The 25,058-nt window shown below is 43.5% G+C and overlaps 1 protein-coding gene across 2 annotated transcripts in view; it reads right to left on the bottom strand.

Annotated features, from left to right (window-relative positions):
* Positions 1–23,854, bottom strand: part of Reck (reversion-inducing-cysteine-rich protein with kazal motifs) — a 66,558-nt gene extending 42,704 nt beyond the window's left edge. The window contains exons 1-6 of one of the 2 annotated variants that reach the window (NM_001415923.1): positions 23,723–23,854; positions 10,183–10,241; positions 5,517–5,591; positions 4,553–4,589; positions 2,445–2,530; positions 417–464 (exon numbers count right to left, since the gene is read on the bottom strand). In NM_001415923.1, the coding sequence (NP_001402852.1) occupies positions 417–464; positions 2,445–2,530; positions 4,553–4,589; positions 5,517–5,591; positions 10,183–10,241; positions 23,723–23,822 (405 nt within the window). In that variant the 5' untranslated portion in view covers positions 23,823–23,854. Of the gene's footprint in view, positions 1–416; positions 465–2,444; positions 2,531–3,778; positions 3,826–4,289; positions 4,325–4,552; positions 4,590–5,516; positions 5,592–10,182; positions 10,242–23,722 lie in introns of those variants that run through there. The other variant, XM_063287725.1, reaches the window with a different exon arrangement.
* Between the last annotated feature and the right edge of the window lie 1,204 nt (positions 23,855–25,058).

The following is a 25,058-nucleotide window of genomic DNA, read 5'->3' as shown; positions in this document are numbered from 1 at the left end:
ATGAGTGCTCATTTTAGCCGTCTGACTTGCTTAGTTTATTTCTTGATATAGGCAGCTTATAAAACAACGGACATAAAGATGGGTCTAGAGGTAGGACAGGGGCTATAGAGGATACAGAACTTATAAAAAACAAGTTCAGAATCTTAAATCAACCAGTGGCTTTGCTATAAAAATATAATAGATGAAATGCTAGAATGAGAGATTTAAAGTATTTCTTTAAAATCAATATTTAATGTCTACAAATCTCAAAGTCAAAACACTTCAGAGAAAGTGACATTTCTATTAGGGCTAAATTTTCTGCTAAGTTAGAACACAATTTGTTTAAAAATGAATTAATTTTTAAAATTTAAGTTATTTTGTCAGTTCTGAGAAGACTAGAATAGTCTATATCTAAATTTGTTAAATAAGATACGTACCTCATATTCTTTCCTGCAAACTTTGGAAATATCATTCTTTGAAGATGCCTAAAAGCAACCAAAAAAATCTTCATTTACTATGTGTGCTGTTTCTTTCATATAGGACAAACTCTACAAATTAGTATATATTATTATATATAATTGTTGGCATAATATTCTTTATTTCATCATGGGAAACCTATACTCAAATATTTAGATGTTCCTAAACTACAACAAATGTTCTGTAATGTTTTAAAACAAAGGGTGCTCCAGGAGTTTCAGCCCAACTTTTATGGTTTCAATCTCACATAACAACATGGTTCTTTTGTTATTTTGGAAACTAGAGGACTTTGAAGGAAATGTAAATCAGAGGCCTTTTAAACGCCGAATTCCACTCTAGTGAATTTTCTTGTGAAGTTCTGCCAGGGCGCTTACATTTTGCTTTTTCTTTAACCCTTCATATCCAACATTTCATACTGACTACAATGAGCCAACTTCCTCAGAAAATCAGCATATAGGATGGGGAGGGCACTAAAGAAGAATATGCTGGTCAGGTGGTCAACGCCATGTTTCTCTTCCATCATCCTCTCAATGCATGTGCAGAGAGGGCAGTAGCCCTCCACTGTCCATTGGACTGATGTCAGGAAACATCAGGGCACTCCTCACAGGGAAGTACATGCTTCTGTGCAAAACAACGCGAAACAGCTCTGCTGCCGATGGTCACTTTCTGCACACCACCAGTCTCAGTTTAGACACGCTGTTCCAGAGTCAAGGGATCTCGCCCGTGGTTACTTCCTCCTATTCTGTCATCTAGTCTCATGCAATTTATAACAAACTAGCTGATAAGGATGACGGAGACGGGGTTGAGGTCAGGGCAAGGAGATGAATGGGCTGGTAACTGCTTAATGTCCCCAGGATTTGAGTTCAAACCTGTGAAATTCAACTCTACTTCAAGGTTTGGAGAAGAGTAGCAGATCCCTGGGTCACGGGCTGCCCAGACACTGCAGTGCAGGCTCTAGTGCAGTGCTGTGTGTACAGGAGTGAAGGTGAGGCCCGGTGTGGCGGCTCATTCCTATAATCCCAGCACTCATGAGGCAGAGGCAGAAGAATGCTGTACATTGGGACCTGTCTGATCTACATAGGAAGTCACAGGCAGCCAGGGCTACACGAAGACCCTTTCACAAAACACAAACAAAAACTCGACAGCAGAAGTGCAGGGGGCATTGGCATCTCACGCATCCCAGAGAACGGTCTCCAGCACAAGCTTCTGGCTACGTTCTGGGTTAGTTTAAACAACTGTTTAGACAGCAGGCTTCCCAGTTAGCTCTATACCACTGGGAATGGCAAACCCAGGAACCAGCGTTACTAAAGTGAGGAGCTACTGAAAAACATGTATTGGAGCCTCGGGCCTGTCTGAATTGGAGCAGAGTATACCTACTCAAAGAGAAGCCATGGCTTACTAGAGGGAGGGGTCACACGCACCTTCAGAGCAGAGAAAGGACAGGGACACATCCTCAGAGTAAAGGCATGATGCCAAAGAGAAGGGGAGATGAAGACAAAGCAAGCCGTACAATGACTCATCATGTTCCGGGAAAGACAAAATGCCCTGATTCTAAAAGTTGTTCTCTGTGTGGCTAAGAGATGGACAGAAGGAAAAGGGGCTGGAGAGAGAACTTAGCGGCTAAGACACTGGTGCTCTACCAGAGGCCCCAGGTTTAATTCCTAATCTGTAACTCCAGTTCCAGGGAAGCTGATGCCTCCGCTGGCCTCCATAGGCACCCAGTGTGCATACGGTGCATAAACATACATGAAAGCAAAACACCCACACACACAGACTAGACAAGGACATCTAAGAAAAGAAAGGAAAAGAGTAAGAGAAGGTTGAGGATCTTGCATGCAGCGGCTGCAACCAAAGAACAGCAAGCTCCACACTGAATTCACAGCGTTTTAGGTCACCTCTCCAAAGCTATGAAGCAGACAAGTCCAAAACCACACAGCTACAGCTCCTGCATAGTCCATGACGCTTAGAAACTGCCTGTCGGGTCTTACCTGCTTGCATGCCTGGCGGCACTCCAAGCCAATGGCTAGCTCACAGCAGCCTAAGCCAACCCAGCCATCCGACTTCTTAAATACACCTGGAAAACAACGTGTTCAGATGTTTTGGTCGTAAGCACCAGTGAAGACAAATAATAGAAAGGTAACGGATATCATGACAAGTCAGTGAGGAAACTAGTTCACACAGCAGGGCTCCCAATGACCATGTGCCTCCTCTGGCCATCAATCTCAGTGACGTCATTTTCTTAGGGCACCACACTACATAAAATAAGGCCCTGTGGTTTTATCCATTTTCTCATTTTCTGTTCACCCTGAGCTCTGTCACCCTTCATCTTGGATAAGCAGCATCTCTATGAGAGGACGTGCAAAGTAAGGAGAGTCAGGGACAAAGAACTTTTCCTTATTTCATACTGGGAATCACATACAAAAATTCTAATATAATTTAATCAAACATGCAAAAAAAGCACATGAATCTTTTGTGTTAAAATACTAAGTATACAGAATAGCATAAAACTCATTACCTTGTTAAAAAACTGATATACAAAAAACATGCAGAAACAACTTCTATGAGTCAATCCTGGCTTTGATGACAGTGATACAAAATGACTACGGACTATTTTAGACTAGTGAACAATATCTGTGTGGATCATTCGCTGCATGGGCTCTTATTCACACTGCAGCACACTGCTGTCTCCAGACACCTGGTAACCTTAGAAAACAAGTTTATTTAACGAGCTCTTCCACTTTCGAATCCCTACTGCCTATAAGCTATTCCATTACATGCTACATGAATACAAAATTATAAAACAGATAAGATGTACAAGGAGTATCTCCTTATGGAAATTATACTTTGGTCTGAACACAAATGCAGCGCTAAATTTGTTTGCAATGCAAGCTTCAGAGAGTACAACATTCCTCACCAGCTATAGAAGCATAAGGTATATTCCTTTTTTCTAAGCATTGGCTTTAACTAGGGCTAGAAAATGAGTTTCAGTTATAGAAGACCATGCATGCCAGGGTACAGAATTTAGACTTTATTACAATGGGAGCAGAAATCCCCTGAGGTATTCTGAAGGAGATAAGAAGTACACATATAATAGACACTTAGACATTAGTTATTAGTTTATTATAATATTCTATCCCAAGAGTGTGGTAACAAAGACTTGAACTGGGAAAAGACAGATACAAGACCTTGCAAAGGGCATGTCACTGGAACTAGTATCTTTCTGCTAATCTGGTTTTGTACTTCAGATGTTCCTCAAACACAGAGATCTGGGCAGTGAGAAATAACAAAGTCCCTTCCTAGAGGTGACTAGTTAACAGCTTACCTGTGCAGTGTGGAGAGAGGCAGGAAGAGTTCTGCATATCAGAACAGCTACAGAAGAGGAGGCAGGGAGAGAGTCTAAGGTCTAAAGCCAAGGTGAGATTATCAGAAGATCATAGGTTATAGGAAACTCAAAGAGCACAAACACTGAGAAAAAAAATGAAAGGTCTGGGACCTAGAGGTCCTGGTGATCTTCCAAAGACTAGTTTCCAGAGAATGGCAGAAGTGGAGACAAGAATTACAGTCAGGGCTGGGCGTGATAGTTCATGCCTTCAAACCCAGCACTGTTTGCTCTACATGGAGAGTTCCAGGTCAGTCCAGCCAAAATTACTTAATGAGACTTTGCTATTAAAAAAAGAAGAGTTACACAAGACTGACAGAATGAAAATAAACTATACATTTGAAAATGTGGGTGTTAAAGGCCAGAATACTCAGGAGCTGGTGGCAAAGTTCAGCAAGGTAAAAGTGCTCACGCTGCAAGTCTGATAATGTCTGGATGAAGCAAGTCCACTCACCACAATCCTGGCACTCCCATGCAAGGCAGGAGGCTGAAGCTCACAGGCCAGTAAGCAGCAAAGCAAGAGAAAGAGAGCGAGAGTGAGAGAGCGCGAGAGAGCGAGAGAGATCGATCTGTCTCAACAGGCGGGAGGACAAGCTGTTCCCGTGCACACACACATTCACCAATGCAACACTAAATACATCACTTTAAAAGTCCTGTGTAGAAATCAGGTTTAGGACTATGATGCAGAGTTTACATTCATGAAACAAGTTTGCTTACCTGGCAAAGATGAGTTCATGCAACTCCAAATTTCAACCTGAAATTGTAAGGACCAAAATGCTTTTATGCAAATAACTAGCTTCTCTGCATGAGAAGTTCCACATGATAAATTCCTGGGCACCTCGAAGCCTCCTGTGGAAGCTCCTGCTCACACTGTAGTCTAATCTCAATGCACCAGCAGCCATGGCACACATGTGCACATGCATGCACACACACACAGTCTAAACTACAGGTAAGCTGAGAATGAGAACTACCGCATACATATTCTTTTCTCATTTCCCACTTAAAAGCACTGAGACTGAGCCGGGTGACTCGGGTCATACACTAACATTACTTTTCCCCGTGCACAGAAAGTGTCTGCTGGGTACCTTAAGGAAAGAAATCACAACTGTTTGACCATCAGGGCCTCTTCTCCTGCCATACGAGAGGCCACTGTACCTAAAGAAGTTCTCTTGTGTGTACCCGGGTCTCCAGGCCTGGCCCACACACATTATAAACAATGAAAGCCGCCCAAACTCCGGAGACACGTCAGACTTCCTGACTCGGACTTCAAGCAGTGTATCAATAACAGTATGCCAGAAAGGGAGCGTTAGGAAGAAATAAGTCACAGAGCTCCCCTTACTTCAAATTCAACTTCCCAAATCCAAGTAAGTGTAAAATTTCATAAAGTTAGTCAAATCAGTGAGAAGACTCTAAATTCTAGATTAAATATTACAGTGAAATGTAAAGACTGGAATACATTACAGTTAAGACTATTTGTTTACCTAGGCCCTAAAATAGAAGATAAAAGGTAAAAGACACTAACTTATTTACCAATTTATAAAAAGATTTCTAAAAAGTTAGGTTTAAGTTTTGATTCTAGTCACACATTCCAACCACACTTAAGAAGTTTGGTAAATCTAAGAGTAACTCATCAGATGCCTCTGTGTGCACAAAGCATCATCCACGGCTCCGTAAGACTCACCATTGTCTCTGGGCAATAATCTGGGGCTCTCTGCAACAGATGTTTCAGTCGGGATTCACTTTTTGAGGAGAAAATCTATGTGACAAAAAGAAAAGAAGCCAAAAATCTCTGAGACATTTTATTTATACAGGAAGAGGGGGTAAAAGTAGAATCCTCTAGATGTACCAGTTCCCTAGAATGCTTTTCTTTTGTAAGAGGAACCTTTGGAGGGCTCTAGTTTGCTTTACACACTTGTCTCACTAACAGCCCAGGCTGGTATGAAGTCAGGATCCTCCTGTCTCGGCCTCCGGAATGCCAGCATTATGCGCAGCTGTTGAGGGAACATTTCTTGTAACATTATTTGGGAGACAGTCAAGGAAGTCCAATTACACGGAGCTGGTAATCTCTTCCTTTAACTGGAAGTGGAGGACAACATGCTACAACCCACCAGGGTAGGAATAAAAGCCTGAGAGAGAAGGAAAGGAAAAGGAAGAAGATGACTATTGTTTTTCACTGTGAGGTGAAATCAGTTAACACAGGCAGAAGCTTACAGACAACGTCATCTCTGAACGCATAGCTGGCGAGCTGCCTAGGCTCACTTTCAGGGTACGTGACTAAACGACCCATACTTCACAGGAATGCTGTTAGTACAATTCAGTAAGATATAAATCATTGTTACAGAGAGATCTTCATGGTTTCCTGCAAAGTTAAGACCATAAAATGTATGACTGTAAGGACAGTGAAAAAGACTTATTTCCAGGAGCCACTTTTCTCTATAACTTGCAACTGTAACTAAATAGGAACTAGAAACTCAGCATTTTGGAGTGTCTAGTGAATCAGTGCATTCAGACAGTCACCAGCAATGACTATTAGACATCACAGAAAGGGACAGCTAGATCTGTCATCATCACTCATGGGGAAGACTTGCCAAACAAAACAGCCAAACAATCTTCCAGTCTGATCAAGTGTCTGGCTTTATCTCAAAAAGCAAATGTAGGGGTTGGGGATTTGGCTCAGTGGTAGAGCGCTTGCCTAGCAACCGCAAGGACCTGGGTTCAGTCCCCAGCTCCGAAAAAAAAAAAAAAAAGCAAATGTAAATCAAATCTGGCTATTCAACTTAAATGTATATCGAGTGAAATTAAATAAAAGTAGCCAAGTATGGGGACACATGCCTGTAATCCCAGCACTTGGACCAGGCCACACTGACAGATCCTGAAACACACACACCCACACACACACACACACACACACACACACACACACACACACACACACACACACACACATCAAGGGGGAAATTACAGTGGATGTGGTGGTACAGGCCTATAATCCCTGGGAAGTGAAAGGGGGCCTTACTTGGTGCATAAAGAGTTTGAGTCAAAAATAAAAACTCGAGTTCTAGGCTCCTTTGTGGGCATGTGAAGGTTAACTCTTGCTTTTCAACTTGACTATATTTGGAAGTAACTAAACCCAAGCAAGCATCTAGGAGCACTTATGGGGATTTTTCTAAGTTGTATTATTTGAAGTGGGAGACCCACTCTGAATCAGGACCATTTGTGGTCAGAAGATCCACCCTAAATCTGGGCCATGTCTTCTGGTGGCACTCCACTTAATGGAGGGAGGAGGCTGCTGCTTTCTGTCTGCTTGCCCTCACTCTCACTGGTGAGTTCATCTCCCCTGAGCCGCTCCTTCCTTCACTGGTGTCAGCACCTAATCTTCAGGCCTCTAACGTGGATTGAAAACTGGCAGCTCTCTGACTTCCCTGGAACTCCATACCAGACTGGGACTGTTGAGACCTCCAGCCTCATGGACTGAGCAGCTACTGGACCCCTGGCCTTACTGTCAGGAAGCAACAACTGTTGAATTACTCAGACCATAGTCTGCAAGGACCGCATGCATGCGAGCACACACGCACATCCATATACACGCAATGCACCCCAACCCCTGTGTGCATCTCTGTGTGTGTTCATCCTTTCAGTTCTACTCCTCAGAGAACCCTGACCACTACAAAATACTAAACAACTCCTAGATGGTTCTGCTCTAAATCAAACTACTGATTACCAAGAAGCACAGACAAATGACATTAAATGATACCAGAGAGATTTGAACAACGAAGATTAAACTATGGGAAACTCAATAGGATAAATGGCTGAATTTAGTTATCAAAGCAATCCCAACAAAGCTGTGAATCAGCCAAACATGGTGGCTTATACCTGTAATCCCAACATTAAGGAGGCTGAGGCAGGATGACTGTGGAACTCTTGGACAACCTGGGCTACATGGTAAGTTCTAGGTCAGCCTGAGCTATGATGTGAAACCTGTGGTTACTAGCCCTTGATGCTCTTCAGAGGACCTGAGTTTGGTTCCCAACATCCCTTAACGTAAGCCCCAGGCGATCTGATGCCTGTTCCCAGACCACAGGCACTTGTGCTCATAAGCATGTACCTATACACACAGACACGTAATTTTAAAATTAAATAAAAAGAGCAGTAAGTGCTCTTACCCATCGAGTCATCACTCCATCCCCAAACACTGTCAGTTTAAACAAGTGATAACAGAATAATTGTTATCATCATTATTTATGTGTGATACGTTAAGCACATCTACGGCTGAGTTATCCCTCTGTCCAGCTCCTTTTTTGTCTACAGTCCTTACAAATGATAGGCTGAGAAATCACATAACAAGTAATGTGACAATTAGCGTTTGCTCCAATTTAAATTTGCTTTAATAGGCTAGGGCAGAGGAAGAAGAGGAGGACTCTGACTTACGATAAGTGAAGCATAATTGACCATGATTAATAATGTTAAAGCTCAATATGGGATCGATTATTCTTTTCTATCTTTGTATTTATTTAAATTCCCCACTATAAAAGGATAAAAGGAAGAGTAAGAGTAAGAACAAAGCAGGCAACGGAGGACAATAAGGAAGGACAAGTAGCACGTGACCACACTCAGCAGTGCACTGGGAGAAAACACAGCGATTGTTACACTTTTAAAACAATCTCTGGGGCTGGAGAGATGGCTCAGCGGTTAAAAGCAACGGCTGCTCTCCCAGAGAACCTGGGTTCAGTTCCCAGCACCCACATAGCAGCTCACAACCATCTGCAACTCCTGTTCCAGGGAATTCGACACCCTCTTTTGGCCTCTGAGGGAGCTGGGCATGCGAGCGGTACATAAACACACATAAAAGCAAAACTCTCAAACATAAAGTAAAAATAAGAATAAAAAGTATTTTCAAAATCATCTCCTTGTTTTTACTCTATGTTTCTCAAAAATAAGAAAGGCAAACACAAAATAAAATAAAAAGCCCAAGCACCGACAGGTTAGACCAGTGGTGAAGACATGGACTGAGACGGTAACTAAGGCGCTGTGAGGACGTAGACGCCTGCTTGGCCTTGTGCCAGGGATGCATCTAGGTGGTCAGGAGTGGGCTGCACAGTCCACAACACTGAGCACACGGTAGCTATCCTTCCTACACTGGTGTGGGAACTGTGGTAAGCTGTTTAACTCTTTTTTATTTCAATTTATCTATAACATGAAGATGACATCCCTTCCAGTCTGTTTCTAAAAAAATGTGACTGGTGACTGAGAATGTTACTTCTCAAGCTCTGAGGCTAGAAACACATAAGGCTAAGCTCTAAGGTGAAAAGGAAGTGGGGCTGGGGATTTAGCTCAGTGGTAGAGCGCTTGCCTAGGAAGCGCAAGGCCCTGGGTTCGGTCCCCAGCTCCGAAAAAAAGAACCAAAAAAAAAAACAAAAAAAAAAACAAAAAAAAAAAAAACAAAAGAAAAGGAAGTTAGGACTTTACCAAGACATCTTGCTGCAGTAGAACTTACATATTCAACCAGAAAAATTTTAAGACAGTAAGACAATGAGGCCACCGTGTCCGACCGGCCTGCCAATTCCTAACGTGTCATGCTCCCTTTAACTTCCTCTGCGCATGCACAGGTTGTTATCCTCAGCATCTTGATTACGTTAGGATTCATTAGAGACAGTGAGATGATCTGTTCCTCCTTTATCCTAGCATGGGCTTGGGATGTAGCCCAGTCGGTAGAGGGCTTGTCTAGCATGCTCCAATCCTGGGCGAGTCTCAGCACTGCATCTATTAGGTGTGGTGGTTCAATACTACACCAGGAACACATGAGGCACTGTCAGTAAAACAAACAAACACACACCAACCAAACTAAAAGCGCCCAAAATTAAACCTTAGCTCTTTAGAATAAAGACCCGGTCACCCTGACCACAGTACAGTGACCAAGCTCAGGATCATGACACTGACAGGACACTATCCGTTCATGTTCAGGCTATAATCAAGCTTCATCAATCATTTTTGTTATAAAACTTCTTTTTCACTCCAGGATCATTGATTGCATTTGGCTGTCAAGCTGAATCAGTTGATTTTATCTAGAATCATTTCTTAGCCTCTCTTGGTATTATTATAGTGGTAATTTGATATAACTGAAATGTCTGAAGAGTATGAGCTATTGTTTCAAGGGACAGCCTTCAATCTGGGGCAGCCTGATTGCTTCCGTGTTATTTGGGTTATGATACTGTGTCCCTTTTCAGTGCTTCCTATCCCTTAACACATAATTTGTGGTGTAAACTGTGTGTGAGCTGTTATACAGCAGACTTTTGCAAAAGCAAATTTAATACTTATCCGATTGTACTCACTAGTATTTCCAAGCTTACCTGCTCACACACATCACGGCACATTTGGTTATCCTTTGAATGATTACAGCACACAGCACCTGGGGAGGAGGAAACAGGATGTCTCACTGTTAAACTGTCAGAGGACTATACACAAGATTGACTGCTCCATAGATCCTTTTTGTTTTCTGTTTTTGAAACAGGTCCTCCTGACTTGGCCTCCAAAGTGCTGCGATTAGGCTGTTGCTAAGGCATGTACTAGCTGTCACACCGGGCTGTCCCCACTCATCCTAACTGGATCTTCAATGAGCATCTATTACAACTTGGGTGCTAGGCTTGGAGATATGGAGAGATAGTCATATAAGGAAAAGTGTTATAATATAAAAAGTTACTATTTAATGTGTATTTTCTATGCACTGCATTTTCTACTAAGCTTGTTATATATTTCCAGTCCTTAAGATTATTCTATAAATAATATTTTTTTAACTACAACACAAAACTAACTTGCTTTTAAAGTAGTGTATTTTGTCTAGGACTTGTTGAATTTGAGGTTTCTATAGGACATTCAGATGGAAACTCTGGTAAAATTCAAAGCCAAAACTTGGAATACAGCTAAGAGCCTGGCCTAATGGTCCAAATGTGCAAGCCACGAGCATGAAGGGTGTAGAGAGATATGATGTCACCTAGGGGGTTTCTACTGAGAAGCAGACACAGCACCAGATCCCAATGACAGCCACACCTGAGATTCATAAGGAACAGGAAACGTGGCTGCAATAGAGTAGGTCCACCACTAAGTGACATACAAGACAAGGAATGGCAGTGCCTACAGATAGAAGGCAGGAGGTTGCTGGCTGGGTGTTGTAGCCTTGTCTGTGATCTAGCATTTGGGATGAAAAAAGCAGGAAAATTAGAAGTTCAAGGCCAGCCTGGGCTATATGAGATCCTGTCTCAGAAAAAAAAAAAATAAAGAAAAGCCAACTTCTGAACATCTCAGGTAATATCTTTTTACTTATTCATTTGCTTGATTGTTTGTTTTGAATGCGTTAAGTGAAGAGTAGCCAGCACATAGGAAGAAAACTAAGAAAAAGAACAGTGAACAGAAGTTCCCTGAGCAAGCCTCTTTAGTTGAATATTCTACAGACTGACTATCACTTCCTGATTGTGGTAAACCTAATTTTCCTAGGCTATCTTCAGTTCCTTTAAGAGTCATTATCACCCACCTCTGTGTGAGACATGATTTCCTTCTGACTATCAAGTAAAATCTCTGGAATGTATCAACCTAGCAGAACATTACCAGCTTCCACTAACCCCCAAATTAAGAGTATAATAAAATAGTATCTCAAACAGAGTAGAGATCTCCCCACTTTGCTACAACCCACCTGCCCGATGTCCTCATCCACATATCTAGTAACTATAAAAACTATTATTTTATTGCTCTCGTCTGTTGTCTAACTATAGAAGATTTTCCACAGTGGACCATGTCATCTAGGGGAACTGGAACCCATTTTGCTGGGCCATAGTCACTCATATTTAGCTTGGAATAAAACGTTTCTTATTCCCTTTGGAGCAAGAGCATGCTCTGCCAGATCAGCAACCAAGAAGCCAAGTAAGTAAAATGTTTCAAGAAGGTGGCATGTACTAGAAGCTGATGTGGAACTCACATTGATCACAATATTTAGGAACTTAAAAAAGTACTGTTATCAGTGTGTACCAGCGAAGGCAAAGCTGACTTCAAGAAGGTACACACATCCTCTTTCCAGAATTAGGTTGCACAATGAAGAATCTGGGAGGGAGGCTTTGTTCTAGCTCATGAGAGGGAAGATTCCAGGTCCTTGGAATTTCCTCAACAACAAGAGTGCCTTTGCTCCAATATGAAATAATGCAATGGGATGGCTTCAGAATGGGGACAAGCCAGGCCTGAAAGACGAGCGGGGAGTTAGGGACTGAGTCATTTATCAACTTGAACTCTCAATCTTTGGTGGTGAGGAGGGGAATGTGGATTGATTCCACCATTGGACCAAAAATTCAGTTAATCCTAGACAATGAAACCAGATATAAACTCTGACACAGAAGCTCAGTGAAGCTTCCCTGCTGATGACTACACTGATGTTCTGGGGATATTTTACATATGTAAATGTACATTGATTCTGCTGGGTCTGGTGGCATATGTCTTGAATCCCAACAGAAGCATATAGATCTCTGAATCCAAGGTCAGCCAAGCCAACATAGTGACCTCCCGGCCAGCCAGGGCTACACACACACACACACACACACACACACACACACACACACACACGCACACACACACACATACACACACACACACACTTTCTCTGAGACGAAGGGACAGATTTGGCCCTGTGAGTATTTGGCTAGTCCTCCTGGCTCACATCCTGTAAGACAGCAATTGTGCACGAAGTTTACACTCTCTCTATCTTGGAGCTACTCCTTAAGAGTGATTTGAAGTATAGTACTTCCCTGAGCTCGGAGTTGTTCTAGGGAACTACTGAACCCAGTCATAGGACTGTTAGATCTGTACCCAGATCAAAAGTATGCGAGTTGGCTCAGTGGTTAAGAGCGTTTGCTACTCTTCTAGAGGATAGGAGCTCAATTCTTAGCACCTATATCATGCAGGCTCAAAACTACCTACAACTCTAGCTCCAGGGGACCCAACACCCTCTTCTGGCCTCTACAGTTACCTATGTACATGGCATACATTCATTAAAACAAACAAACAAAAAACCAAAGTCTTTTTAAACCGTGTGTTAACCTGGATAGACAAGGAGCAGTAAGGGAGGCTCATGGTGGAGCAAGAGCACACAGCATGTGACCCCTTGCCCTGAGTGAGTAACTCTGGTTGGGCCTGTGGACTCCTAAATGCCACTGTACCCATGTCGTTTTCCTGTGCCTCCTGAAGGAAATGACTAATAAAGATTACCTCAGTTTCCACTGATCAATCCCTACCATAGATCTCACCAAAGATCACCAGGACTGGCAGGATGCCAGCACTCCTCCAGCAGGGCCCTTCCCACTCCCGAGAGTTCTTTCTTATGGTTCTTTCAGAAATCTGTTTACTCTGGTCAATCCTTGTCAATATTCTTATTCTTGGGCTTGAGACAACATACTCAAAAGCTACTGGCTTGGGGGACTTTGGTGACTAACTCTCCGGTGTTCTCAATTCTCCAGTTAAGGTCACCATGAGACAAGAAAGGCTCCACTCAAAGAACCTGAAGTAAGGCTGGTGTATGTAGAACGTGGTCTTGGGAGGGCCATGCACTTTAGCAGGCAGGATCTGTGTGTACTATGGGTGGTTATAGCAGAACTAGATTGCAGCATACCCAATTGGAGGTTAAGCAGAAAGAACATGGTGAAATGAGGTGGGGTGTGGGCTCCAGAGGGGTACTGTGCTTAGAGATAGGGACACAGTAGTGAACCAAGAGGTGTGTTCTTTACCAGACGGTAAATTACAGTGCTGTGGTAGCATATCTAGAGTTCAGAGACAAAACGCTCAGGCTTTGGCAGTACCCACTGGCTACACGTGGACACCTAGCTTCACACAGCACTTACAGACACGGGTCACAGTAAAAGCGGAGACCTAATAAATGTGCTTGAAAAGGAAACAAAGAAGGGTCCAGTGACCCCAAGTCTGTCTTTAGGGTATTGATGGGACTTTCATTTCAAACAGAAAAGGAATTGAAGCAGTGGGCAAGGTTCACATAATTAAGCAGCCCCTTCATCTCAGCGTTTTCTTCACAGAGGGTCCTAAGATCTTGTTATAGTTGTCATAAGCTCCATCTAGTCCCTACACAGTGATCATTACCTCTGCTTCAGGAGGCACAGGAAAAGCAGTCTGCCCTGCAAAGTTTGCTTGCTCCTACAGATTTAGGGCAAAGGCTTATCTCTGTGACTTCAGCCTTAGAGGGAGTGAGACAGACCAAGGAAATAACTACTCTATGAGTGATTAATGAGTGATTAACAGTCAAGCTGAGGTCTGACCCAAAGTGCAAGAGATAGGCACAAAACAAAGGGTGAGATGCCAGGCTTCATCTAGTTTTAGGTTACCTTGTGGGCAAAGAACTCAATGCCTTTTATGAAGAACAGTTTCTATGGCTTTCTGTAGCAGGGTAACATCCTAGTCAAGGAAAGGATTTAAAGACAGTACCAAACAAAGAGGGAGGTGACAGCAGCTCCCCTCTGTGTGAAACAGACAGTATAATAGGATTGAGATGAGTCACTGTGTGGGCTTGAACTGAAACTGTCACCGTCTGAACTGGACCCTTTAAGATCTGAGAAAGGTGGCAAATATAGACATGGGTTTTAAACGTGTGTTCAGACACGCCTCTTTCTTAAGGTTCCGTGTGCATGAGCGTGTGTGTGTGTGTGTGTGTGTGTGTGTGTGTGTGTGTGTGTGATGCCAGAATCATCTACGATTGCTCTTCCATTTTGTTTACTGAGGCAGGGGGGTCTTTTGATCAAGCCCCAAGCTTGCTGATGTGATTAGTCTTGCTAGCCAGATTGCTCTGGGAATCCCCTGCCTCTACCAATTGAAACTAGAATTGGCAAACCAATTCACATGGTGTTAGTGGAGAAAAGAATGAATAAACAATTGGATAAAAAAAGAAATCTTCTTAGATGGCACATCAAAGGCCACTAAGCACAGCACTGGGGACGGTGTTACTGGACAGTTGGTTTCATGAGAGACTAGCTTCTGTGAGCTCAGTGTCTGATGAAGAGATTCTATTCAGCCTGGTGGTATGGTGCAAACTGCAATCCCAGCAATCTGGAGGCTGGTGCAGAAGGAGCAAAAAGGAGTTGAAAGCTAGTCTGGATTACATGGAGAGTTTGAGGGCAAAAAGTTTTTCTAAATCAAAAAGTGTGTGGAAAGTGTGTCTACATACATACATACATACGTACGTACAAAACACTTTTCTTATACCACACCTCCCCCCCCCACACCCCCCACACATTTAGAGAGGAAATAACATGCCTTGATTATAAGGGTAAAAGTGCCTTATATAGCCCTCCAACTCCAGGGACTGCCCAATCATTCCTGAGATCCCCTCACAGCAGCTCTGCAACACACACACATACACACACACACACACACACACACAAACACACATACACATACATACATTCACACACACAAACACACATATACACACATAAACACACCTATATATACACACTCATGCACACATACATATATACACATACATATACACACATACACACACTCATACACACATGAACACACACACACACACACACACCCCTGCAAAGGCCCCGTGTCTGCAGGAGGGGAAGGAAGCCTCTTCTCTGACCTGGTATGTTGTAGAAGCTGGCACTCTCTTCTGCCCTCTAACACAAAGGTCATACAAGGGCAGAAAATCCAGCTGATTTGGCACAGAGATAACTCAGAGTAACATATGGTCCCAATAAACACAGGCTTAACAGAAAGAAAACAACCAGGCAGACAGGAGTCTGATTTGGGGCTAGGAATTTTTGAAAAAAAAAAAAAGTCCCTTGAAGCAAAGGTCAATTTAAAACTGAGTCATGAAGTGCACTCTAATTAAAACTCTCATAGCAACTGGAGGTTTTTATTTAAAATATAAATACAGAAGTCCCTCCCCCACTTTATATTTAATAGTGCAATAATGAAGGTCCAATTTATTATAAAGTGACTTCCAAATGAGAAGTTTCCAGAAAGAAATTGCATTTTCAACTGACCCTTCTGCAAGGCTGAATAACAGTTTCACTTAACAGTAGAGAGGCTGGACTACTACAGGTCCAGAGCCTAATTACAATTTATCTTGGGCTTTCTCTAGCCCCCTAAATACACCGTGACTTTCTGGAATGTTTTAACAGAATCCTAGTTCCCCCATCAGAAGTCTAAGAATACTAGCACACAGCACTGAGACCTGCAGAAGTTACTCCCTCTGTGTTGCTCAACCCAGGAACTAACGTGTCCACCAACGTATCTGGACGTGCCTTGATTCAGGATTTTCTTTGTCACAACGCTGGACCATGGGACTTGGGGTAAGCTAATTCTGTGTTCCTGGGCTATGGCCACTTCTGTTTGGCTTCAGAATAAATGACCACTTATCCTTTTGAGGTGACAGTTGTATTTTTGTTTTGGCACAAAGCTAAAATTAAAAAAATATATACACAAAAAAGAAAGAAACCACAAAATTTGGGAAATAAAGATGAAAGGAAATGATTTCTACTCCGACTGCCCACACAGCCTCTGCTGACACTCCGGCATCTTTCCTCCAGCGTTTCCAAAAGCTTTGTTGGGTTCTTCTGACAAACTGGGATGAAAGGGGGCGGCCTGACGTCCTCCAGTAATAACCCCTGCCCTCTCAACCGAGCATTCCTCTCTAATAGCACATTTCCGCCCCTGGGAGGACTGCCACCTCCACCAGCAGGCCCAGGGCTGTGGCCCCATCACGCTGCCCCTGCTGATTCTAAACAGCAGACATTACTAGATCAGTGCATATTCTTTCTTACTTTTAAATACTAAAAACTTATTACAATCTTTAGCACTGCATCCTTTTCAAGAAATAAATGTATATACATATTCAATTCATATGCCTCCCCTAAGACTATGAAAAATCTGAATGCAATTAAAGTAATTAAAGGCCTTTATCTTTTTAGAATAATTAAGGTAGATTATTGGGTCATCATTCAGCTATAACTGGGGCATGGGGATGGGGGACAACAAAAACAAAACAAAACAATCAACAACTACAAAAGAACCATGCCCTGCCTAGTGCTTTCTACAGGGAGTTAGTACAGAAACGTTTTGTTTTATACTTTGACTAATTTGCCTATTTGTTCACCTAATTTGTTGCAGTTTAAAACCCTGCACGTTGTCATAAAATGGAACTGGACAAGGAGGGAAGAGTTGAAAATAAAACCTGATATTGACATGAGAATAAAAAAGCACCAGTTTAACCCTCTCTGAAGAGATACAGATGTCATCTTGAAGTCTTAGACCGAGACTCTGATTATAAAATTAATGAAAACCAACAGGGAATTGCTAAGAGCCATGCTTGCTGGATTTAGGAAGGAACTGGTGTAGCCTAGGAATATTCAAGCAGAATTATCCAATAACTGAAACACTAAGGCCCAGCTGCTGCGGTGGGGGGAGACCGTGTGCAAACCAAGGAAGCAGTGAGCAGCAGGCACACTCTAACTATGCTAGGAAAATGCAACTGCTAAGGCTAGCTAGCACTTAAGGAAGCAAAGACACACCATAATCTAAAAATAAATACCCCGAGAATTACAGGCTTTTGGAAATTAAAAGGGATTTTGCCACAGAAGCCTCCCAAACGCTAACATTCAATTTTGTCATTGCAAAGCCATTCCTGTTTTCTTTGCTAAAGAAAATAGGTTCTCTAATAAATACACACCAAAGAACTGTTAAAACAGAATTTGTATGTAAATAAATATATTCATATCTATCCTACACTACAGACAGGGAAAAACAAAATCTGGGCTAATACTGAAATTCATTATAAATAAAAGAAAAACAATTTTAAAAAAGTATCTTTTTTTTTTTTTTTCGGAGCTGGGGACCGAACCCAGGGCCTTGCGCTTCCTAGGCAAGCGCTCTACCACTGAGCTAAATCCCCAACCCCCTTATTTTTTAGTATGTGAAATCTTTTATGATAAAGTTTTAGACAACTAAAAATATTTAAATGACAACTGTAACTTTAACTTACAAAAAGCATGTAAGTACCCTGTAATCTTAGCACCCAGGAAGCTCAGGGATAATAGTAATATGAATTGGAAACAAGCCTGGGCTACAATGCCAGTCTGTCTTTTTTTTTTAAAGATTTATTATTTTATATATGAGCACACTGTAGCTGTCTTCAAACACACTGTTTTTTTTTTAAAGATTTATTTATTTTATGTATGTGAGTACACTGTAGCTGTCTTCAGACACACCAGAAGAGGGCATCAGATTCCATTATAGATGGTTGTGAGCCACCATGTGGTTGCTGGGAATTGAACTCAGGACCTCTGGAAGAGCAGTCAGTGCTCTTAACCACTGAGCCATCTCTCCAGCCTTGTGAGACTGTCTTAAAATTTTTTTCCTCTAGTTTCTCCATAACAAAGACATAAAGATATGAAGTATATGCATTTGTGTATATAGTTTATCAGCCCATACCCAGCACACACTCACTCCTATGGCCACACTGCTGTATCTGTCTGCACACACGTGTAACCAGGTACACATTTTGTTTGTTCGCACACTACAGATTGTCCCCATTGCTGTCAACACTGCAATGATCTCATTGGGTTCTAACATCAATTGGAGTCAATCATGAACTCAAAAGGTAAGAAGCCCCTAGTGATGACTTACAGAGACTTTGAACCAGGGCCACTGATGAGAGTACAGAAAGCACAGGAACGAAGATGAAGCATTAAGAAACGCACGGTGAGCAGTGCTCTTGCTGCTTGGCAGTTTTCCACTTTCCTTAGCCCTGTGCAGTTCAGAGTGTGCTGAAATGTCCCATCCTTGGTGTATGCAACTTCCACTTAGAGACTACATAACTGTACCCTGATCTCGCAGTCAGCCATCTTGTTTCTGGTCCTTGGCATCCAAAGCACCTTAACCCAGATCTTTGTTATTATAAAAAGAAACTGAGGGAGACTGTTATGAAGATTCTTCTAGACACCCGTTGTCAGTATTCTTGGGTAATCCATTCTCCAGGGTTTCCATTATAAACGTGGGATATAATGATTTTGTCTCAATATCTTTATATCTTTATATATATATATATGAATATGTGTGTGTATGTATGTAATTCATATATTTGTTGACACGGCATCACATATACCTCATGCTAACCTCCAACTCACTGTATTGAAAAGAATGACTTTTACCAGTTTAATTTTTTTTTTTCTGGAGCTGGGGAGCGAACCCAGGGCCTTGCACTTGCTAGGCAAGTGCTCTACCACTGAGCTAAATCCCCACCCCAAGAATGACTTTTAAACTCCTGGTCTTACTGCCTTCACTTGCAAGTGCCAGTATTCAGGTTGGACCATCACATCTGACTTTTTAAAAGTCATTTATATGTTTATGTGCACAAATGGGTGCACATGTTGGTGATTTGGGATCGATGTCTGGGTTTTTTCTCAATCTTTCTTCTCCTCCTCTTCCTCTTTTCTGCCTTCTCCTTCGTCTTTTTTTTTGGAGATGGTTTCTCACCAGGTCTGGACCTTATCAGTGAGTTCCAGGGATCCCTCTTCTTCTCATACATACCCAGGGCCCAGTGCTGGAGTTACAGACACTTACTGCTACACAACTTTTTATGGGCATGCTAGAGATCTAAACTCAGGTGCTTCTTATGCACGACAGGCACTTTACTGAACTACCTCCAGTTGTCTGTCCTGTGTTACCCCAACACCTTTCTTTTGAGACAGGTTCCCCCTACAAAAACCAGGATGGCCTGGAATTTGCTATCTGAGCAGGTGAGCATCAAACTTGCAGTCCCCAATCCCTGCATACTAAGTGTTGGAATTATAGGCACGGACTCTTGCCTGACTCCTGGCAGTGCTCATCTTACCTCCAAACTTTGTAGCACTCGCTATGTCATAAGCTACATGCTCCATGAACTCAGTTTTTCCTCAAACATATTCTCTAGACTTGGAACAGAAATAGATATGACTAATTAACATGCATTATCAAGGCAGACATTCTGCAATTCTTGGTGATTTGTATGTGTTTTGTTTTAAGACAGAGCTTCATTATGTGGCCCAGGCTGGTCTCAAACTTGAAACCCTCTTGCCTCTCCACCTCCTTCGTGCGGGTATTACCAGCATGTGCCACTATGCTTGGTTTCCTGCGAATATCAAAAGTCTGAATTTCAACTAAACTAAGCCCCACAAAAGTAGAGGACATGTGTATTTTTGCATGCCACATTGTAACTTGGGCTGCAGTTTCCGGCACTATAAGCAGCTGAACAAATACTAGGGCTGTCAGTCACTCCTAATGTCTCTCTTAAACATATATGGAGATGAACTTTTCTTTTTCCGCTGACTCTGCTCCCCTCTTTCCAGTGCTGGGAAGTGAACTCAGGTCTTGTGCATTCTAACCACTGAGCCACAGCCTCACCTTTCCTAGGGCGAGTACCTTCGCTGGCTTCCATCTTCACTCCAAGTGACACTTCTCCAAGAGGCTGTTCCTGTCAGCTCTACATAAGACACACTCTCTCCCTCACACCGTTCTGTTACCATGTTGTTAAGCTTCTTCACACCAGACTTATACCCCAAAATCATTTTCTCCATTTATTACCAACTCTCCTCTCCTAGAACTTAAGCTGCACCAACACTATAACCAGCCAGTTTCCTGAGTAAACAAGCCTCAGGCCAATGTGTCTTTCCTTTTTAACAGTCAGTTTATAACAACAAAGCCTTTCTCCTTGACATCTCTCACTTTCTTCTAGGAGTGTTCAACAATGAAAAGTAGGAGTAATGAAAGACTGCCTAAGCCTGTGGATGCTGGAGAGGAGCTCCCGTACTGTATGCCAGGATAAGCTGTCCGATCTGGGCTGCCACCAGCCCTGACTCTCTCTACATCAGGGGCCAAGAGAGTCAGCGGGAGGAAAATCTGCTTTTTATTACTTTCCTCCAGATAGGCGTTTCCTTCTTCTAACTTAAAATTCATTACATTCTTTTTCTGGATTCTAGGCTATTACATAATCCCTCAAATGTCAACTCCTTGAAATTTGGCCCTTAATGTTACACATCTTTCTCTCCCTTGTATTATTACAAAACATCTTAAATAGAAACAGAGCCACTAAGGTGTCCTAAAACACAGACCCCGGGCCTGCAACATGGGCTCTTATCCCATCCTCCAGTGAGATAATCACTGAGCCAGCTGCCACACTCTTCTGCCTTCACCCCAAGAACAGCACAGTCAGGGGATACTCAGGAGGGGTCAGCGACCTGGAAGCTGTGTACTAGAGGAGACCAGCTGGGATGGGGCAAGAAGAGGATAAGTGAGTGCCTGGACAGGACTACAAACCAGGCCTTCACTGAAACACAATTTAATAATTGTACTCTCAATTTCTGCTTCAGACCTCTACAGATCCACAGTGGAAGCTTTTGTCCATTATATTATCCAAGGCCCTTCACATAAGAAACCAGCACTATACGCTTCCCAGGACTTAGCACAAGGAACGAGGCTCAATTTACAATCAAACTTGTAATTTCTCATTTTATTGAACAGTGCAAACTCTACGAAGCCACAGATGTCTGAGAGATGGCAGGGCTACTGGAAATAACCGCCCAGTGTGCTCCAAAGTGTTAGAAGGAAAGTTAAAGAGCGAGTCTTTTGTTCTTCTCACAGCTGTTTACTGAGATATAAATCATATCTTATGAAGTCCGTCCTTTGAAGGTGTATTAACTCAGTTATTTTCAGCATAGTCAGTTATATAACAATGCTAGTACCCAAAAAGAAACTCTCACCCGGAGTCACACTCTAGCTCTCAGCAAATGAGTGTCTCCATGAAGATTCCTCGGGCCTTTTATTGTGAACTAATTAGATATGCTACAAGTGTAGTGTGCTGCATTCACCCACATTCACACACATCATCCATCTATCCATCTATCTATCTATCTATCTATCTATCTATCTATCTATCTATCTATCTATCTATATTTTTCAAGACAGGGTTTCTTTGTGTAGCCCTGGATGTCCTCCTGTCTGGAGCCTATACTGGCCTTGAATTCAGAGATCCTCCTGCCTCTGCCTCCCAAGTGCTGGGATTAAACATGTGTGCACCACCACACCTGGCCTACATTGTTTTATTTATTTATTTAGTCTTTCTTTTTCTGCTTCTCATTTTTTTTTGTTTGTTTGTTTGTTTTTCTTGTTTGAGACAGGGTGTCACTCTGTAACAGGCTGGCCTGGGTCTTTGTGGCAATCCTTCTGCCTTAGTCTTCCAGGAATTACCGGTGTAAACCACACCTGGCCTGCCCATTTAAGAGCTAACATTTTGGCGTGTGCTATGCTAAATGCTATACATGGATACCTTAGTTAATCCTCTTAGTAAAATCTACAGCAGTGGTTCCCAACTTTCCTAATGCTGTGACCCTTTAATGCAGTTCCTCATGTTGTGACCCAACCCCTCAACCATAAAACCGTTTTTGTTGCTACTTCATAATTTTAATTTTGCTACTGTTATGAATCATAATAATATCTGTGTTTTTGATGTCTTAGGTGACACCTGTGAAAGGATCACTGGACCCCCAAAAGGGGTCTCGTCCCACATGCTGAGAACCACTGATCTAGAAGGTACTATATATAAGAATGTGACTATTAAAGTAAAAAATGATTAAGGCTAAGTAACATACTTAAGTTTTCCTAAAACCCTACTCTATAACAGTGGGATAAGAGGGGGCAACTAGTATTCTGTAGATAACTTTGGGCTAACTAGAGCACAGAGAGATAAGCTGAATTAGTCACGAATTCACAGTACTCTTTCTTTCCTTTTTTATTGGTTTCCTTATTAGTTAATAGTTAAATTTAGAATTCGATTAATTAACTAATGCCAGGTTCCTGACACAATTTTCTTCAAATGTCTGCTTTAAAAAAAATAATAAAAAAAAGCAACCAAAACTCAATTTTAATGTTACAGGCTTTCCTAAAAACCTCGTTGAGACTGAGTATGTTTTTCCCTTAGTGCCTCTTCCTGTAAGCAACACATTTCTGTACTTTTGTCATACAAATCCCAGTCATCTTTCGATAGCTAGTATAGGTAGACACTCGATTTTTCTAATCTTCTAGGTGAATGTCAACCCTCTGTGCACAGGCGGCAGCCCCGCCCGCATCTCTCCTCTGAACATGTGTGCCTGAATTCAAACTGCTTACAGCTCCTGTCTTATGCCACCTATCAGCTTGGGTGTCCCGGGAAGCACAAGTTAGTGTCAAATCTAAAAGTTGAGCAAGCGCAGGAAGGACAACCGTAAGTGGTCAAGCTCTTCATCCATCTCTGGTGTAATTGCTTTAAAGAGCCCAAGAACACACCTCTCTCCTGAAGCCCGCCCGCCACCGGGTGATTTATCGATTTGTAGTTGTCCCCAACCCCACCCCCAGCCCCCAGCCCCAGCCTGATCTCAGACCGACTGTGCGCCGGAGCCTTGTGGAGCCTATCAAAGTTCACCGCCACTCAGGCCAAGTCAGTCAAATTAACAAGTGATATCAACTGACTGGGCAGCAGTAGGGGAGCTGTACCTACGTATCCCTTCCGCCCAGCGGGGCTATCCGGAGCCCAGGCACCTTCCTGCTTTCTGACAGGGACCGGGGTCCAGCAGGGCAAGGGGCCCCTGTCTGGGAGGTGATAGAGCAAGGCCTCGAACCCAAGTCGTCACCCCGGGGTTCGGAAGATCTTCAGGGAGAAGAAGGCGAGGGAGGGGAGCGGCCTCTGGGTCCGGCTCCAGCATGACGCTCCTGACCACCGCCCGCGGGTCTGGGGGCACTTGCACCCCGCCCCCGGCTCCGCGCCATCTTGGAGCGCTGAGACACTCGCTCAGGACCGCCCCGACCGTGCCTCCAGCGACTACTCACCCGCGCTGCCCGGGGCCAGGCCCCCGGTCACCTTCGCGACCCCCGCCGCGGACAGCAGAAGCAGCAGCGCGCCTCTCGCGGAGGCCCGGACGCTCGCCATGTCCGGGCCGGGCGGGTCCGAAGCCGCGGGATGCTCGGACCCAGCCTGGCCGCAGCAGCCGCTGGCATCAGGCTCCGCCCCTGGCGCCTTGAACTTCTGGTGATTGGCTGCGGTGCTCTGAAGCCCCGCCCTGGCCGCTAAGAGTTTCCAAAACCTCCCGGGGGGCGGCAGCGCGCCCGGGACCCTGGCTCTTTGTTATGGGCCAGCTGTGTGTCGCCTTCGGCCTCGGGCTCCCGGGCTGCGGTCTTCAAACGGGAAGTCAGCGGCTGGAGACCCCTTTGGAACGCCTCTGTCCCGTGCTGGGACACATGGGGGACTCCCCGCAGCTCAGAGGCGACTGGCCTGCCAAGGTCACTCTGCGGGTCAGTCTGATATCCAAGGGCTAAGTCAAAGCTGAACTGCAGGGGGTGCACCCCAAGTTGCGTCCTCCTGAACACTTTCAATATCCTGTCCAAAGACTGCCTCAACCTAAAGAAGGCGTGTCACCTGGCTTCCCCTCAAAGCCGAAGGGCTCTGCTGAGGGCACAGACTCACAGGCTGGCCTCACTCTTCTGTTTGCACACTGTTAATACCTATTTCACTCAGAGAAAAGGTCAGGGCAGCTTGTATGCCGGGACTTGGAGAGCCTTGAAATTCAGAAGTGGTTCGAGAGGATTTGGAGGTGGATCTTCCCACGCCACTCTAGCAGCCACTCCGGAGAATGTTGCAGTGACCCTACTAATCAAAGCCAATTCATTGTGGAGAAATGCTTCCCCCTTTCCTGGCTGCCTGGCCCTTGAACAGACAGCTCATCTAGTTTAGAGCCTTGCTGTTCAGAAGTGGGGCCAATTGCTTATTTCCAGATTCCTCTATTCAGGTCACTAGATGCAGCTTTCCTCTGTGTCAGATGGCAGCCATGACTGTAATGGAAAGAGCGACGTCTTGATGCACTCGAGTCCAGATTGTACACTACTCCCAACCAGCCCTGTCTATACGGTGAGGACATTTTACTTCTGAGTCTCCTCCCAACCCTCACGCTGGCCTTCTTGATAAGATTAATGAATGTATTGTGTTTATTTACTTATTTTGAAGACAGGATCTCATGTAGCCCAGGCTGACCTTGAACTTACAATGAAGCCAAGGCTGGCTCCGATTTCCTGATCAAGTGCTGAAGTTACAGGAACCCAGTTTCATATTGTTTTTAGAATGTCTAAGACAATGCTTGACCCAGTGAATAATTGAGAGATCTGAACTTGG

Source organism: Rattus norvegicus, chromosome 5 (assembly GCF_036323735.1).
Source record: "Rattus norvegicus strain BN/NHsdMcwi chromosome 5, GRCr8, whole genome shotgun sequence".
Lineage (NCBI taxonomy): Eukaryota > Metazoa > Chordata > Mammalia > Rodentia > Muridae > Rattus > Rattus norvegicus.
This window is presented reverse-complemented; position numbering and strand designations above follow the sequence as displayed.